At 43.8% G+C, this 18,954-nt stretch overlaps 1 protein-coding gene across 1 annotated transcript in view; it reads right to left on the reverse strand.

Annotated features, from left to right (window-relative positions):
- Nucleotides 1–18,954, reverse strand: part of UHRF2 (ubiquitin like with PHD and ring finger domains 2) — a 600,873-nt gene that overhangs the window by 455,314 nt on the left and 126,605 nt on the right. The window contains exon 3 of the mRNA XM_078675867.1: nt 18,680–18,942. Within this exon, the coding sequence (XP_078531993.1) occupies nt 18,680–18,942 (263 nt within the window). The remainder of the gene's footprint in view (nt 1–18,679; nt 18,943–18,954) is intronic.

Consider the following 18,954-nt stretch of genomic DNA (forward strand, 5'->3'; position numbering starts at 1 on the left):
AGTTGATTGTGAACCCTAAGTCTTGCAAAGTTTGAATTGTTTGATGTGTGTGTTGAACACACTGATTGAATGACTTGGCTTTTATGAGCCAATCGTCTAGATAAAATCCTTGAACTGGCTGCCTTTTGAAGCCAGAATACATCTGAAAATTGCCTGCATGACACACAGGGCTGTACACCACAACTCACCCGGCTACCTCACTCAGAAGCTGACAATATCTGGTGGCTCAAGAACCACTAGAAGTACAAAGAATCTTCTTCTGAAACCTCATAGATTCCGGAAGGAAAAAACATATAAACGCTCCTTTTCAGGAATGGCACCCAGGATTTGGAATTCACTCCCTCCAGAAATCAGGCTTATCTCCTCCACTACATTTTTTAAGAAAGAAGTAAAAGCTATCCTCATGGCTAAATTCACCTGAACTTTTACTTTGGAACTATTTGAGACTCTGCACCTATTTGTACTATTCGTTTTTCTGATTGTCTATTTGTATTATTGGTTTAGCTGATTGACTATGCTCCCCCATGTACCTACCCTATTTTGCTACTCATTTATTACCTACAACTATTCTTTGCTCAAAAGTCTGTTAATCTCTCTCTTGATTTCTTACCCCTTGTTTTTGTAAAGCGCTCTGATATCTGAAAAGATCTTGTTCGCGCTATAGAAAACCTTCAAAATAAATAAGGGAAGACATGTATTTGTTGTTAATTTATTTATTTATTTAAAAAGGTTTTATATAGCGCTGCTGGACCCAAGAGTATCAGAGCACTTTACAAGGTAGGTAAACATATTAAGATACAATTAACAATGTGCAGAAAATTAACAAGAGATAAAACATTGCATTAAATGAGCGAAGGGGGCAAAGAAACAGAGAGATAATTAAGGGGACGATGAATGTTGAAATAAAAGAGGGAGAAGGGGGTGTAGGGAAGGGGAGTGAGAATATGAAAAGAGGGAGAGGGGGTGGGTAGGGGTGTGGACAAGAGAAGAGAAAGAGTGAGCAGGGTCAGAATCAGTAACATTAGGTACCCCAATATTTGTTGAGGAGAAGTACTTTGAGTCTTTTTTTGAAGAGAGGGTAAGAGGGGTTGCAGCGAAGATCCTTGGGGAGAGAGTTCCAAATCGCAGGAGCATTACCATAGAATGCACGGGATTGGGTCTTTTTACATTTTAGTCTAGGCGGGATCAGGACAAGGGAGTTATTGCTCCTCAGGGACCTGGAGCACCCTGCTTTATGCAGTTTGATTGAAAGGTAAGAGGGGATGTTTTGGTGAAGAGCTTTGTGCGTGATACAAGCAATCTTGTAGGTGGATCGTCCTTCTATTGGGACCCAATTGAGATTTTTGAGGACGGGAGAGATGTGGTCAAATCTTTTACAGTCAGAAAGAAGTCTGGCAGCTAGGTTGGGAACAGATTTAATCGGTGCGAGATGGATTTTAGGGGTGCCAGCAAGTGTGGCGTTACCATAGTCAATCCTGGAAAGGACAAGAGATTGGACAACGATTTTGAAATCATCAGCTGGAATAAAAGGTTTAATTTTTTGAGGTGGTGAAGGGTAAAAAGAGCACTTTTGACTGCATTTTTAATGTGGGGGATGAGATTAAGATTCTGATTGATGCTGATGCCTAGGGATTTGACAGAATTAGAGGTGGAGATGGAGCAATTAAGTGCTTTAATATCATTAATCCGGAGTTGAATGGGAAGGGAATTGTTTTTGGGAGTGAAAAGGATGATTTCAGTTTTTTTAGGATTCAGTTTGAGATGATTAAGATGGAACCAGGCTTGGACTCTAATCAGGGTATCAATGAGGTGAAGGATGTCATTGTGGGAGTTGATCTTGTAGTATAGTTGAGTATCGTCGGCATCGAGGTGGTAACTGATTTTAGCTTGTTTGAGAAGGAGGGTGAGTGATTCCATGAAAAGATTGAATAGGGTTGGGGAGAGGATAGACCCTTGAGGGACACCGAGTGAGACAGGTTGAGGTTTAGAGTGGCATTGACTGAGCTTAATTTTTTGGGATATACTTTAAAGGAACGAGGTGTTCCGAGATGTGCAGCTACTACTGCTAGGCACTTTGTGAACACTCTTGGAGCAGTTGTTACCCCGAATGGAAGGACTTTGAATTGATTATGCTGTCCTTCCAGTACAAACCTTAGATACTTCCTGTGAGAAGGATGTATAGGAATGTGGAAGTAGGCGTATTTTAGATCTAGTGTTGTAAGGAAGTCGCCTTGTTGCAGCAATGGGAGCACTTGTTGTAAAGTGATCATATTAAAATGATCTGAGTGTATATAGTGATGAGGGGCCTGAGGTCGAGAATTGGTCTTAATGTCCCGTCCTTTTTGGGTATTAGAAAATACAGCGAGTAAACCCCTGTTCCTTGATGTTGTAAAGGAACTATTTCTATTGCATTCTTTTGAAGAAGTGATGGGACTTCTTGTTTGAGCAGCATAAGATGTTCTGCAGACATTGGACGCGGTCTGGGTAGTATGTGTGGAGGGGTAGCTGTAAGTTCGAGGCAGTAGCCATACTGGATAATTTGTCTTACCCACCTGTCTGTTGTGATGGAATTCCAGACAGGTAGGAACTGTGTTAGTCTGCCGCCCACAGGAGTGGAGTGCTGTTGGGGGAGCAGAGGGAAGTCACTGTTTTGTGGTGGAAGAGGTTCGATTATTGTTGTTACCTCAACCTCTTCCTTTAATGTTGCTGCCTCTATAGCCTCCTCTAAAATATCCTTTACTGGAGAATGCCTGTGTATTGGATTTGAAGGAAGCTGTATTGTCTGCTCCAGTTTGTTTGGAGCCTCCTCTATAGAAGGAGCGATGAAAGGAGCCTCTAGACTTTGTGGATTGCAAAGCTCCCATAGATTTGGCTGTATCTGTATCTTTTTTCATTTTCTCAAGTGCTGTGTCTACCTCTGGTCCAAACAACTGATGTTGGTTGAATGGCTGATTTAAGATAGTAGTTTGCACTTCCTGCTTAAATCCTGAAATGTGTAGCCACGCAAAAAGTCTAAGTAGGACACTAGTGTTTACAGCTCTAGATGCAGTTTCTGCTACATCAAGTGCACACTTGGTTGAGGCATTTGAAATTAACTTGCCTTCTTGTATAAGGTTGTTTGCCTGCGCCTTATATCGGTCAGGTAGATGTTGCATTAATTTTTCTAACTGATCATAATGAGCCCTGTCATATCTTGCAAAGCGGGCTTGCGTGTTAGCTATACGCCATGTATTAGTAGCTTGTGCAGCTATTTGTTTGCCTGAAGCATCTATCACCTTAGATTCTTTATCAGGGGTGGTGCTTCACCTGACGTCTGTGAGTTTGCTCTTTTTCTAGCATTTGAGACAACTAGTGAATCTAAGGGTAGCTGTCCTTTAATGTAGGCTGGATCACCAGGAGCAGGCCTGTACTTTTTCTCAATTCTAGGGTTTAGGATCCTAGCACGTACATGATCTTTAAATACCTCTGGAGCATGTTTGATGACCCCTTTGATCATAGTAAGAATTTGAACAGACCTTTGTGATTGTTCAAACGCATCTAATAAAAAATCTTCCTCTGCCTCATCTGAATGCATGGTGACCCCATGATAAATGGAAGCCCTATTCAGTAATTGCCCAAACCCAATATTGTCTTCTTGGGGAGAAGGTTTTGATGGATATGAATGTGGGTCAGCAATATCTGGCACATCTTGTGGGTTTGGGTACTCCCAATCTGGATCATCAACAGGGTAGGGAAAAGGCTCATCTGGGTCTACCCCTCCTCCTATACTATACTCATCATCATTTTGAGGTGTACGTGGTGAAGAATGAGGAGGAGATTGTTCAGGAGAATTGTGAGATGAATTGTTAGGAGGAACAGGAGATGAAGGAGAAGGAAGTATATGAGAAGAAGGGTGCATAGGAGATGTGGCAGAGTCCTTCTTCTTGACAGGCACTGCAGGTGTAGGTGCTGTGTCTGATTTCCTCTTCCTGTGTGGTGTAGTGGATACATGACCAGTGTTTGGATCAATGTAGATCCTCTTTTGTAGAGGATCAGGATGGAAAAGCTCTTCTGCTTGTGGAACCTCTGCCGGCGCCAATTTTTTCGGTTCCGGGCGTGGTTGCTGCTTGTCTTTAGCCTTAGGAGTTATTACTGTGTCCTTTGGCGTAGATTTCGGCACCAAAGGTGTTGTTTTCGGAGTCGTAGTCTGTTTCGAGGGCTTGAGCGCATCGGAATCAGGCCTTGTATGTTTCGGTACCGAAGATATTGTCTTCGGAGTGGAAGCTAGTTTCATCAGCTTCGAGGCGTCGGAAGCAGGCTTCATAGTTTTGTCCCTAGAAGTCGACGGTTTGGGAGCCGTGACTTCCTTCGGTTTTGGTGCCGAGGGAGCTAGTGGGATCGGCATGTGCGGCTTGCTCGGTAAGGAGCTACCGGAAAGTATTTTCTTCTGAGCCGGGCTCGATGGCGGGGCTTTCAAAGTGTTTTTTCGGTCGCGGCTGGGCCCCGAGGCGGAGTGTTGACCTTTGCCTTCGATTTGGGTGCTGGGTATGGGGCAGGGGCAGTAATACTCACGCGCTGACCCGATGGTATGGAGTCATCGGAGTCATCTGCCCCAGATAAGATTTGGAGATCGTCTGAATCTTCTTCGGGGATGAGCGGAACTTCTTCCTCGAAGATATCCACCGGTTCCGGAGCTGATCTCTGCATGTCGTGTCGACGGGCCCTCCGATCTCGAATGGTCTTCTTGGATCGAAAGGATGCACAGGCTGTACAGCTGGATTCGTCGTGTTCTGGCGATAAGCACAGGTTACAGACCTCGTGATGGTCACTGTGTGGAAACTTTGCTCCACACTTGGGGCATCTATTGAATGGCGTCCTTTCCATGAGGTGTAGGCCTCACGGCGTGGATAGGCCCAACGGCCCGCGACGATGACCGCAATCGAGCTGAAGGAGTCGAGTGGACGTTATTCGATATCAAAAGTAGTTTGGTGAAGTTTGAATAAGTTTTTACGCGTCGAAGTACTTGAAAAGTAGATTTCGAACCGGAGCGGAAAAATTTCATCCAAACCCAGTGGCGGAAAAAAACAGTCTAAGGATGGAGCCGATGCCCATGCGCACTATCGTCCAAGGGAGGAGTCACCTATCTTGTGACTACAAAGACTTCTTCCAAGACCCCAACAACATGCAACCACCTGAGCCCAACACCAGGTGGCGATCTAATGCACAGTGTAAGATCTGCAGCTCATATGCCTCGAACACTATGTTTTGGACTGAGAAATATGCCAGAAGTTGAAAGTCTCTACTGTGAAACGACCTGCGCAGACGCCCCTGTTAATCTCAAATAAACCATTAGCTTGTGTTTACCTGGACCACTGCGGTCCCTTACAAAGGGATGGTAACTATAAATGTATCATGGTCGCAGTAGATTTGTGTTCAAGGTTCCTATGGATGTGGCCTCTGCGCTCGGCTGACGCTCGAACTGTTATAAAAGATTTGAGAGTCGTTATCGGCACATACGCAATAGGCACACTACACTCTGACCAGCGCCCTGCGTTTAGCTCTCGAGCTTACAAAGAAGCCATGGCCAGTTTGGGCGTAGCATTTCGGTATTCTTCTCCATTCCATCCTGAGGGAAATTCAGTTGTGGAAAGAAAAAAACGGGACATAAAGCAGTCTGTAACAGCTAGAGTATTAGTTTCAGGTGACGGGTGGGTCAAACATCTTTATGGGGTCCAATACTCACTAAATATTTTGCCAAGAAGTTCTCTATGGGGTGTCACTCCGTATGAGGTCCTATTTGGGACTAGAATGTTGCCACCGGACCTTGACATGAAAGGCACAGTGGTGAAAAATAAACCATTTAATATCAGAGATCGTTTGGCTGTTTTACAGGACTTAAATGAACTAAGATCGAAACAAAGCAACGTGTTCCTGAAGCCAACCACCACTGGGGAAAACCAGCCGTCCCAGCAAGGCCTGTCTGGATCCCAAAGCTTGGGGATCTAGTCAGAGAAAAGATCGCGGACAAGAAGGAATTTGGGCCTTCTTACAGACAACCAGTAACTGTCCTAGCAATCCACGGATCAAGAACAGTACTTTCGCCGCCCCTTGCTGGTAAAAAGGAGAAAAAATGTGTGTCCATCGACCTGATCAAACCACACTATGTGGCCGATACTAAGCAGTAGGCCAAGTGGACTCCGACAATGTAGCAGACGTACTCCTCTAGCTACTATCCAAGAGTTCAAACTGAGAGACTTAACACCTTTGAAGATTCTACAGTGAGAAATGAAGGACTAAGCAACAATGCTATGGAACTTGTTCCTCTTGAGACCCAAATAACAGTTCGTCCTGATACACCTGTCTACAACGAAGTAACAAGTGATCAACTGGATCCAGGGATTTCAACGAATCCTGATGCAATTCCAACCATTGACAGAACTGCCTCTGGCTATTTCATTAACTTTGATATGTTTTCTGAGGACCCCAGCAAACCTGAACCGACGCCAACACAAAGAACAAGCAACATACTTTTTTCATCTCCTGAAAAAAGACTTATCTGGTTTCACCATGGATTGAACTATAGATTGCATTGGGAATATTTTTCTTTCTACTTTGGCTAGCTCTGGTAATAGCTCTGGGGATGCTGATAAATGGAAAATATATTCAAATGGACACAGCAAGTAAAAGAGTGAACTTACTTCTTCAGTCACACAAATCATTCCATCGTGAAGCAAGAGACTTGTCAGCAGTGAACATCACAGCTTCCTATACCAGATGGTATAGTTTGGGACAAAACCGAATATGAAATTTTGACCCGTCGGAACTTTTGAAGATTCCACACTTATTTAAAATTTCTTTAAGTTACTTTATTACCTCTAGTATCTTTTCTGATGATTGGGACTTCGAGACTGTTAATAACATGATGTCTGATCTAGAAATGTCTGCAGCATTCTCTAATCGTAAATACTTAGAGGGTTCATCAGACTATGAACAGCTATATTGTTATAACCATTATGGTCATCATTTCTTGCATAAACCTGCATCACCTAGAAATGTATTTATGTATAACCAATGAGAACATTGTCCTACACCTCCAAAGGGTAGCTCAAAAACATTTGCAATTAAGTTTCCATATTTTTCAGGGTTCAACATATCCAATCCAGAAAAGTTTTACTTTAAAAATGTGAACAAGAAAGGAACGAAAACTATGTTAACAAATACAAAACAGATTTATTCTGCAGTCTTTATTGCCCAACTGTCTTAACAGGGTTTCGACTTTTGGAAAGAAAACATGGACATAAAATCTGTCGGGGGGGTAGGAAAGATTGGCAAGTGCAGGGGATAGAAGCTTTGTTTAGAACCTGTATCATCCCTGAGCAAATAATGTTTTTGAATGACACTGTCCAAAAAAAGTCTTGCATGGGATAGCCAAGATCAAAGACATGAACACTCCGTCCATACCTGCACCTGCAAGCAATAGCACTACACAGGGGGAGGTCGACGTACATACTATTTTGCATCACAACAGATCAGATCCTGAATGGGGAAAAATGGTTGCTCTGGCCCGCACTAACAACTGTCATGATAGATTCCTGAACAAAATACAGGGTTTCACTTTTAATAGGCCAGACCCAGAATATGTTCAAAGACAGCATCCAGGGGTAGTAACAACATACAGTGTAGGGAAACTATGCCTTGACTGGCTACGGAAAGCTACACTAGAGGATGTGAAACAACACTTATCTTTACTTAAAGAAGGCGCAGACCTTAGGGAATTCTTGCTAGGACCAAGAAAACCGCGTCAAAAACGTTTCATATGCCAGTATCTACGCTGCCTATAATGAAATATGGAAGATTACCCAAGCAGAAACTGCAGAAAGAATACGAGAAATTGATAGTATTCATTTGGAGAAATCTCTTGCTGTAGTCGACGATGGGTTAACAACTCTGTCATCCAGGATATATTCATTGGACAACATTGTATCTTCTGCCATATACATAATGGAACAAGACTTGGTCATGTTGCAACATGGTCAGTCTAAATTACATTTTATCATTTCATTAGGCTGGAAACCACAAAACCTGCGTGCAGGCTATGTGCCTTGGCGTTCAATCAACACAACGTCTCTGTTTTCAGAATTCAATCTCACTGATAAACAGATCAAACTGGCACAAAGAGGAGCAGAGTAAACGGTGCTGAGCATTGAAAAACTGGAAAAATTACCATTCCCGGTGGCAGAAAAACCAGCTACTGAGTGGATCATACATGGTAAAATTACTCTGCCTGTTACAACTTTTCATTTTCAGTATGGACTAAAACATATACCAGCAGGCAAATATTAAAGGCTGGGTAAAGACTACATCAAGACATCCTGGGATTTACCTTACACACACAGATGTTGGAGTGGGGGGCGTGAAGTGTTTCTTAGCGGTACAAACTGTGAAAACGCACTAAGCAGTTCTCTCCTATGTCAGGGTATTAATTTAAATGGGGCCTGTAGCGGTTCACGACAAATTCATCCGGTCACCTGCAAGGTTCACCAGCTGCGGTCATTAATCCAATTTTTGACAACTTTCAAATGGAAGTTACATTCTGTTGAATGATCATAGCTGCTGTGGCATGTTGCCAGGTATCCAATATATAGTAACGGTTACATCCAGGGTCACTTGCTGTATGCTATGCAAGTCTTGTTCCCCCAAATAGAGAAAGCAGGGAGTCGCCTCTATGGCCTTCACTGAACATCTCTTCCATACGAATTGATACTCTAAGCAGAATGAAAGCCATTCTTTGGCAACAAACCGTGCCTCTGACCTTGGCCAAAAAAACCTATGATCTACAAGTCGCAAGGACTTCAGCTGAGATACATGCCCTTTTGAATACAAAATGCCCTATACATTTCTCAGAACTGTTGGGACGTATCTTAAACATGTCTGATACGAGCGGTATTGTACATGTATTTTAGAACGTGTGTTCAGGACTGTTAGCACCTTTTCAAGCAGTCCTCAGAATCATTCCAAACTTCGTGCACTCTGTGTTTGGCGGACTGCCGCTACTTTTAGCACTTGTTGCAGGGATCCTGTTTTTATTCCTATTGCTACGATATGGCAAGTCAAATCACCAGCGTCACTCCAAGCACCATAGAGAAAGCTCTACTGGAGAGAGAATTTAGTAATGTCGTTCATACGAAACTGGAGTGGGTGTTGTGTGTCGCTTTAGAGAACCGTATATAGGTTTCCCGATTTATGCCCTTTTATAGGCACGACTCACATTGCCCTTATTTAGGCATAGAAATCCAGTTCTTATTTAGGCATTGCCCATGCTAACCAAATGCAGGCATGGTCACCTACATCCGTCCATCCACGTGACAACTAGTTTTTGGAAAACCTGACTCTTAAGCCTTTAGGACTTCCCCTGCTTGGATTATTGATTTCTCCAAGAACTCATTGATTATGCATGAACATCTATTCCTTAGGGGTTCATTCATGACGTTCCTCTGCCCAACTTTTACGTCAATACTGGCATTCCTAAACACCTTCAAGTTATAAATATACCTTCACTTGCCATGGCAAGTCACGGATGCATACTTGCACGGCTCGGCTACACAGCTAGCCACGGCAAGTTCGGAAGGAATTCGAGTCCCCGCCTGACGCACTGACCAGACGCTGTCATCCTCCTCGCAGAGAATCCAGCTCCAGTGTTTCTGACTCCCTTCGTGGGGTGTTATAGATCGAGACCCGGAAAGAGATTCCAATCTCTCTCATTCTAAGGTATGGAGCAGACTAGAACCTAGAGAGACTCTTGGCAATACTGGGAAATACTAACTATAGCTAAACTAGACTATAGCTAAACAGCACCTACTTCTTACCTCATACTACACTTAGGTTAGGTACACTGGGGTAGAACTATTTAGAAGCACCAGATGAGTATTCACATTTTAGCCTGTGTTATTTATGTATGTATTCTAGGAATAGATGTCATAGCTACAAACCATGCTATTGCAGTATTATTTTATCTTACTGCTAACACTGCATATATTATACTTCGCATTCTGTCTTACGATTGTAGCAGTTCATATCTCTTGCACGAGAAATAAGACTGTTCAATAAACTGTTTTTATTGAAACGCCCATTTACCCATTTCTGTGTAACTCTGTAGAAACGACTGACTCTCCCTTCTTCCAGTATGTGTTTTATCAGCTCTCAGAAATCTAGCAATCCACAAATCTGTCTGGGGGCTCCTCCACATGCCTTCCTCAAGACCTTTGGTTTCAAATAAGAAGCCACTAGGACTCCATATATTGCACCACTTGCAGGCAAATATACATAACAGCTCGCATACACGTGCAGTGCACAAAGCTACATGCTAACACCATGTAGGCCAAGGGTGAGTTAAGCATATTGCAGAACTTTACATGAGTGGACTGGTAGGTCCCACTCCAGTGACACAGGTATTAAGCATTGGCATAGCCAATAAGTCTCGTCTTTGGGGCATATAAGTATTTAGCCATGCAGCACATTATCCTGGTGTTAGATTTCGGGGTCTCTGGTTGGCACAGGTAGGTGCCTGTGACAAATAGGGACCCTGGCCTCTAGTCAGGGTAAGGGGGATACACTCTTTAGATAACCCCTGCTCACCCCCTTGGAAGCTTGGCACGAGCAGACAGGCTTATCAAAGGCAATGTGTAAAGTATTTGTACCAACACTCACAGTAACACAGTGAAAACACCACAAATGGATTCCACACCAATTTAGAAAAATAAACTTATTTAATCTAAACTAAACAAGACCAAAACGACAAAAATCCAACATACACAATTCAAGAATATGGTTTCAAAAGAGTTCTTAGGGTTGCGTTAAAATAATCCACAGTTGCGTCACGTTTTAGCCAAAAGTACCTTTAGATGCAACAAAAGTTCCAAGTGAAAGCTGCAGCGTTGAAAAACAAGCAATGCGTCACTCCTGAGACCCTGGGGAGGCGATGTGACAACCCCGCTGGACGCAGCGGGCATGTTGCGATGACTCAGGTCTGTATGGGGAGGGATGCGATACCTTGTATGGATTCCGGTGCGCAGGTTTTGTAGGAAGTGTCTCGCAAAAGGTAAAATGCGACGATCTTCAGGACGGCGATGATCTCAGGTCTGGCGGCGATGCGCAGCGTCGATCTTCTCCTCCCGCGTCCCCTCGATGTGATGGCTCTGCGACGACTCTTGCAGCGCTGTGATGCAGTCCGCAAGCAGGCAGTGCGACGATTTCACCCAGTGATGACAGACTCTGCGACGATACTCACAGCGATGATAATCTTCCCGCACCGGATTGGTGCGTCCCGCAAGCGAAGGATGCGACGACTCTGGCAGCGGCAACAGGCGTTCGTAACGGCGGGAATTTCCTCGCACTGACGGGGATGCGCTCCGCAAGCGAGCGATGTGTGAAAACTGGCAGAAAGCCTTTAAAATCTTGGTTTCCAGCTTCCCGACACAGGTACAATTTCCAGAGGCACCACAACTGGCCCAAGCACTCTAGGAAGGACAGAACTCTCTTAGCAGAGTTCAGGGAAGCTGGGGGTGAAGTCCTTTTGTTCCTGGGACTTCTTTACAGGGAGCCAGCTCAACTCAGGCCCTTGGAGATCTCTTCAAGCAAGGGGACACAGCACAAAGCAAAGTCCTTCCCCTCTCCTTGGCAGCAAAACCACTGCAGGTTAGCCCACAAACACACAGCAGGACAGTCCTTCCTCTTCAGTCTTCCAGCTTTCTCCTTGGCAGAGGTTCCTTCTTGATTCCAGGATGATCTAATTTTCTGTAGTCTGGGGTCCTGTACTTATACCCTTAAAGGTCTTTGTTGCCTTTATGCAGGAGGGCTCTGAGCCCGGTCCAAACCAGTTCTGGAGCACTCTGTTTACATGACTCCTTCTTTCCTTTTACAGTGCAGAGCAGAGACATCAGACGCACCACAGGGGGTGGAGTCAGCACTGTGGGAGGCAGGCACAATCCTATTCAGGTCCTAGGTGCAACTCCTCCCTCCCACCTAGATGCAGATCTCTCTATTCACCACTGGGCGGACTCATTCTGTCTCCTGGAATCCCCCAGCCCTGTCACTCACAAACCAGACAGTCAATTCACAAACAGGCCAAGGCACATAGAAAGGTCAGACAAGAAAACAGCAACTTTCTAAAAGTGCTGTTCTCAAACACGGAATTTAAAAACCACCTTTCCTAAAAGATGTGTTATTAAATTCTGAGTCCAGGGATACTAGACTTTTATGTCCTACCTTGCTCCTATGGGAAGATATGCTGGTAGCCACTGTAGCCAGCATTCCCCATGATAGCTTATGGGCATGGTAGCCTTACACTAGTGAAAAACGAAAATGGCTGTCATTCACTACCAGAGCAGGTCACCTGTACTAGTACATGCTCTACCTTTCACATACACTGCACCCTGCCCTAGGGGGTACCTTGGGCCTTCCATAGGGGTGACTAATGTGCACCGAAAGAGAAGGGTTAGGCCTGGTCAGTGGGGACACGGACCAGGAGGACATGGCAGTTCACAGACTGCACACAGGCACTGCGGTGGCAGGCCTGAGACACCATTTTAGGGCTACTCATGTGGGTGGCACAATCAGTGCTGCAGGCCCACTAGTAGCATTTGTATCACCAGCCCTGGCACACTCAGTGCACTTTACTGGGACTTCTTGGTGATACAAATATGCCAATCATGGATAACCAATTACAATAACAATTTACACAGAGAGCATATGCACTTTAGCACTGATCAGCAGTGGTAAAGTGCCCAGAGTCCTATTGCCAACAACCACAGGTCAGGAAAAATAAGGGAGGAAGAAGCAAAACGTTTGGGGATAACCCTGCAAAGAGGGCCATTTCCAACACCTGGGTGCTCCAACATCTACTGTTCTTTCACATAGACGTTTTGACACTAATAGGCACATTATAGCACTGCATTGAGAAATATCTATTTTAAGTGTTATTTCTGTACAAATGGTAGTCTGAACTTGTGATTGAATGAGGCTTGTGATTTTTGTAACGTTATTATTGGAAGACTTTCCTTAATGTTTATTACTTGATCCAGTGAACACCACAGGTTACTGGCGGGGGAGGAGGGCTGCGCTCTACTTGTGATAATGCATGAAGCATCATTTTAAGAGAAAAAAGCCGCTACCTAGTCCTAATAAATAAAAATAAAAACCTGGCAGTGACAGGATACACATTAAAAGTACAATAATTCAATGTGAACCTCTGATGTCTAAAACAAATTCCCCTACAACACAATGCAGAATACACAATTTATTCATAAAATGAGATACGTCTGCAGCTACTGTAGAAATCCATCTTAAGAAAGAGAAACCTTTCACACTGTGCTGGGTTACAGAATGGGTGTTGTTTCAGCCTTGTTTAATTGATGGTACATCTTGCTGCATTCTTTTCTCAGCAATTTCTCAAGAAGCATTTAGTGTATCCCTAGTAAGTGATAAAGTTTGATACTGGCCATCAAACTGCACAATTATTCAGCCTTACACAATGACCTGTATGTGAAACCCAATTTTAAGGTGTTAAATGACTTATAAGGGTAGTATATAAATACAATAATAAAATGCCACGTTCTACGCGGCACAGGCTATTCGTTATGTATACATGCAAAGGTGCAGGAAGTTAGCTCATGGTGTGAAAGACTGAAGCCCCTCCCTTCCCTTTTTTGCAATTTTATGAACAGCAAGTTCAAACCAAAGGTATTTAAGCGCTTTACCTTAGCTCCAAGGTCAGATTCCTTTTTAGGCACATGAGGCGAAGTGTTTTGCCCAGATTCACAGGATGTTGAGCCTAAGCCAAGCCTCAAACCCAGTTTCAAAGTATGTAGCTCGGATTATGCACTCTCTCCAAAGCTGCACCGGTGATATTGCATATTGGTACAGATAGAAGAAGCATTGTGTATAATCTAAATATATAAGTATTTCTTATGTAAAGCCACCCATTGAAAAAGTAGTCCCTGGGCTGTGTGCCCAAACTGTGGTGAGTGGGCAGAGACTGTGAGACAGACTTTGGCAGTACAATGGATGAAGAGGGCTCACTGAAAGGCGTTCTAAATAAGCATGCATAGTGCATATATATTTATTTAAAACAAAAGGTGTTGGATTATGCCAGACAAAAAAATGGGTGATCTCGGAAAGAAGCGGTTTACCAAAGAAAGAGAGGAGCCAGACAATGTTTTCTAGCAGTGAACCACAATGCCGCACAGGCCAATCACTGGGAAGAGCCCTGAATATGATTTGGTTGCAAGTACGTCTTGCATCCACTCAATTAGGTGATGAGTGCTGTGTTTATGCTGTAATGGCTCTGGCTGCGCTCGTGGCTGTGTTAAAGATTTAACTAAGGTGCAGTGTGTTTAACGCCGAAAAGTTCAACGAGAAGTGTTTGGACTAGGAAGACGGAATATTTTCACCCCAATTTAAATGCAGACAAAGGTTGTTTTCCCTAAACAAAGAAAAAATATGCATAAATTAGCGACAAGCCTGGGTCCTACATTCTTGCATCCCCCAGAGGGGGCGATGGGCATTATTATGCTACAGTGAGGTTGCGCGAGACACACCCTGCTCCAGAAAAAAAAGAAAATACCATACGAGTGATATCAAAAGGTATAGGGCTGAAACACTCCTAAAGTAAGGAAATTGGGGGCCGGGAGAACAGGCTATTTCCCTGTGCACTGCCTACGTATGTATAGCTCCGAACGGCGAATAGGGGCACATTCCTTCTCAATGACACAACTAGCCACTATGGCCGTGCCCTGCTCATCAAAGTGCACGCTGTGGCCGTGTGGGCACCCACTGACCACTGAAGCCAATCCTACTCTGAAAGCAGACGCTAGAGTCCGAGCCAACCAGTTAAATTCCAGAGTGACGAGTCCAACCATGTAGAGGAGGCAGAATGGGAAAGAAGGTGAATTGTGCGTCTTAAGGGTGGCAAGTACACAATGTATGTATGTATAGGAAGGACAAAGTCAGAACCGTCAATCTTTAATACTTTTCGCAAGTAATTAATTCCCTACTTGTGCACCATGTTACCTAGTAGAGAACACTTTTGCTTATCGGGATTATAATGAGCAAGTCCCCAGTAACTCATGCATTTTGTGCTACACAGCCTGCAGGGTTTTCAGTGTATTTGTTTTGGTACAAACTGGGCTTTCCCTGCGACCGTAGCAGCAGCAACAAACAGAGGCATCTCTGCCGCCGTAGGAATGTGAGCCAAGGAAACAAAAGTGTGCGACTTGCAGTCAGGGACTGCATCCAAGGTGAGCATCAAATGGCTGAAAGAGCGGAAGGTTCCGCCGGGCCTGTCCTTAAGTTTCATGCTGTGTGCTATGCTGGTGTTCTAACCAACAGAACACCGGCAGGATTAGTGAAGATCCACACCCAGTCTTCATTCTCCATGTTCCAATGGCAATAAAATCTGTCTTGAAGCAGATTTGTTAAAGAAAAGCGCACGCCTCAAGAAGTCCAGCGTTGGTTTTAATGAAACGAGCAGGGGAAGGCAAACAAGAAGCACGGCCGAGCTAATTTAAAACAGATGGCCCATGAGCGCCGCTGTTCGCTCCCGCAAGGTGGAAGCCAGCCACATGCACGAGTCTCAGAAAGTGCAGACCGGTTCCAAGAGGTCATCTACTAGAGCAGCGCATGCGCGCTGCACTAGGTTCAACCTAAAAAGGCTCTTTCACATTACTGATCATCATTACTAAAACACGGTATGCTGATACCACAGCGCTAGTGCTACTTAACATTTTGGTATGGGCAGTAGCCCTTTACCACTTATAAGGGTAGCGCTTTTGGTGCCCCTCTGGGTCTATGCATGACCGCCATCTATGAGACAGCCCTAAGTCATGACGCACACCCATGATCCATTTTCCCCCAGGACCAAAAATTAGCAGTAGGGATCCAGATATCGTTGCAGCAGTGGCACTCAGGGCAGGAATGCACATCTGTCACGATGCAAGGGCCTTTTCCTTTCCAACCATTGTCCTCATCAGCTTCCGTCCACTTACTTCCCTTTCCTTTAAACTAACACTTTTGCTCCCAAAGGTATCCACAGCTAATTTCAAAGGATGAGTGCATGCAACTAAGCAGGATTACACTGTGGTATGGATTTATAGTGACTCAACATTGTCACTAGGGGTAAGATTCCTAACACAGATATGTAAACTCAGACCATAGCCCCTTAGAGGGTGTACTTTCCAAGTTCAGACATGCATGCCTTGTCACATGCGCCCTTAAAGAATAACCAATGAACAAAGATATACCAGTACTGATAAACAATTTTCCTTTCATACGTACCACATTGAATGCAAGCAATGTGACCACAAGACCTTTGGTCTCTGTTTGAATCAATAAAAATGCATTTATCCACGTAGTCATTTATATGGAGTATTGAAAATCATTAAAATACATCCACATACACAAATGTTCTCAAAACAAAACTCAGCACTAACAGATGGCATTACACCAACATCTTTTCATCATCTATGCCCTGGAAAGCTGGCAACTTCCAGAAGTGTCCATTTGGAGAGTGCTTTGGAAATCAACAGGAGGTGGTAAAGATAACACCATATAAAACAATTCATATCTAAGATAGGGAGTGGAGTGAAGGTAAGTAGACTAAGTTAAATAATGTGAATAAAGTATAGTTTAAATGTAATTTGTTTTATAGCATATTTGGTTACTGATATTACACAAACCATTGCCAGGATGTACAGCACACTGTAGCTGAAAATGCTGTATTTTGTAGCAAATCTAGGGGTTATGTCTGACTTATGGCTCTTTCCGCTTCACAAATCCAAGTCATCAGGCAAAGCACAGAATCTCATTACTTCCTAATCCTAGTAGTGAGAGGCTAGCTCTAACCCAGAGATAATACACTACAAGGTATTTGATCCAGAGGCAGATCGTAAAAAAGTGACCCAAGTAGCCACAGATGTGACATTATCCTGTTACTCTTGATCTAACTGCTGAGACTGAAGCAAAACTGCTGACAGAAAAGGAACACTATCCTGACTCCATGTTGGCTCCCACTTCTTTCAGTATGCTGCATATTTAAAGGCCAGACAGAACAAGAAATCCACATGCTATGAATCTGTAACACCTTGTATTGCAGAAGAAAGTGTGATTGTAGTTCCGAGTACCAAACTCTGGGAGGATAATTTCACTAGCTGGACTTTTAAGTCCAGGTAAAGATGAACACCCTGGTGATGCAAGTGGGATACTGCTACAGCTATCACTTGTAAAAATCATTGAGGGGGGAGGGGGTGAAGATAGACTGGAAGTATTTGTTCTTCACTATGAATCTTAGCTATGAACTGTAATCCTCTTCAAAGGGAATGTGAAAATGCACCCCGTGCAAACTCAGCAATTCCAATTAGACTTGCCACTGAATGACCAGGAGAATCTGAGAATGGGTTGCCACCTCGAACTTCTCCATCTTGAGGAATCTGCAGAGAAATCAAAATTCTAGTACTGAAGGCAAGCCATCCCCTTTCTTGTAAACCAGACCAAACCGGAATTAGCAACTCAACCTCTTTTTACCAGCGGCACAATCAGTACGCTAATTAATGGACAATGGGGTATATTTCATATGGCACAATTTGTGTGTGGCTGTAGTGGGACTGTTAATGGGGAGTGACAGCCAGCAGCCCCTTTAGTAAGGGGAGCAAGAAACCAGATCTTATTATCTAAAGAGGCCACCGAACCTTTGCTCTTCTCTACTATTCATGAACGAAAACCTCCACATGCCCCCTGTCCAGAATGATGAAACTCCAGAAAACAAACTTCGGAGAGCGTTTGAAGTGTGTTCGGTGTAGCAAAGAAGGGGAACTGCTGTGGCCTTCTTCTACTCGAAACGCAACCCCTTCAGGATTAAAGAAACTGCTGCTAAGGGACACACTGTTTCTGCTGGCATAACCGATTTGCCTGGTGGTAAATAGCTAGACCTTCCAGTATTATTGGTTAAATGTTTTAAGCAGGGGAAGCAAGATCCATGGACCTAGCATTCGCTCTGATCTGCCTAACAAGTTCAATAAAGCATTTCATCAAGGAGATATGGACCGTCAAAGGGCATGTATAAATATTGGGCTTGGAAGTGCCCCCACTGCATTGAGGGGGTACGCTCAACTCCTTTGGCCACCAGTTATTGATCCAATAATCTTGGCTCGACCGAACAACAAGATTTCTGTCTTCTCAGAGTTACACTTCAGTTTGCTCTTAGTCATCAAATCAACCACCTGGACAAGGCAGTTTTCCAGATAGAAAACCAGGTATTTATTTGCCTGTTATATTTGCAAAAGTAGTAAGATTCTGGACAGCATCCTGGTTGTTTCAGATATCTTTTGTATAGCAAATGCTAAAAAAACTCGCATACGGAAAGACTAGTCTGCAGAGCCTGTTAGGCTTACATTGTAGACACATACATGGACAGCCTACTATGTCCTCAACCCTGTGGCTCAATTGTAGGTAGGGTTTCCCAGCACTTCTTGGCTATTCATCCCATCCAATTAGACATTATATAGAAAGGTCATGTTCTTGGTTTCCTCTTTAACTGAAATTCAAAAGGAAAAAAAACTATTTCCCCCCACTTAGCCCAAAAACAACTTAATTTGGCAGGTTTTTTTTCAATCAAACCAATCAGGCATCCTCATAAGCTGTGTGCACTTACTCGTCATATTTGATATGATAAATTGTATCCTCATCATCGTCCATGTCGTCCGAATGAGAAGTGGAAGCTGCAGAGTCCGAGTTGTTTAAATTATATCTAGAATAGTCCTGGCTTAAGTCGCCATTAGTCCTTGTGTCCGTGTACCCACTCTTTGCCGGTGACTTTCCGTTATTATTTCTTCTTGATGCACAGGTAACGTTTTCTATGTGCGCTTCAAACCAGGCTGCCATGGTTTCATCACGAGCATCCACCAATTCATTAATCTGAAACAGAAA

Source organism: Lissotriton helveticus, chromosome 2_1 (genome assembly GCF_964261635.1).
Source record: "Lissotriton helveticus chromosome 2_1, aLisHel1.1, whole genome shotgun sequence".
In the NCBI taxonomy this organism is placed as follows: domain Eukaryota; kingdom Metazoa; phylum Chordata; class Amphibia; order Caudata; family Salamandridae; genus Lissotriton; species Lissotriton helveticus.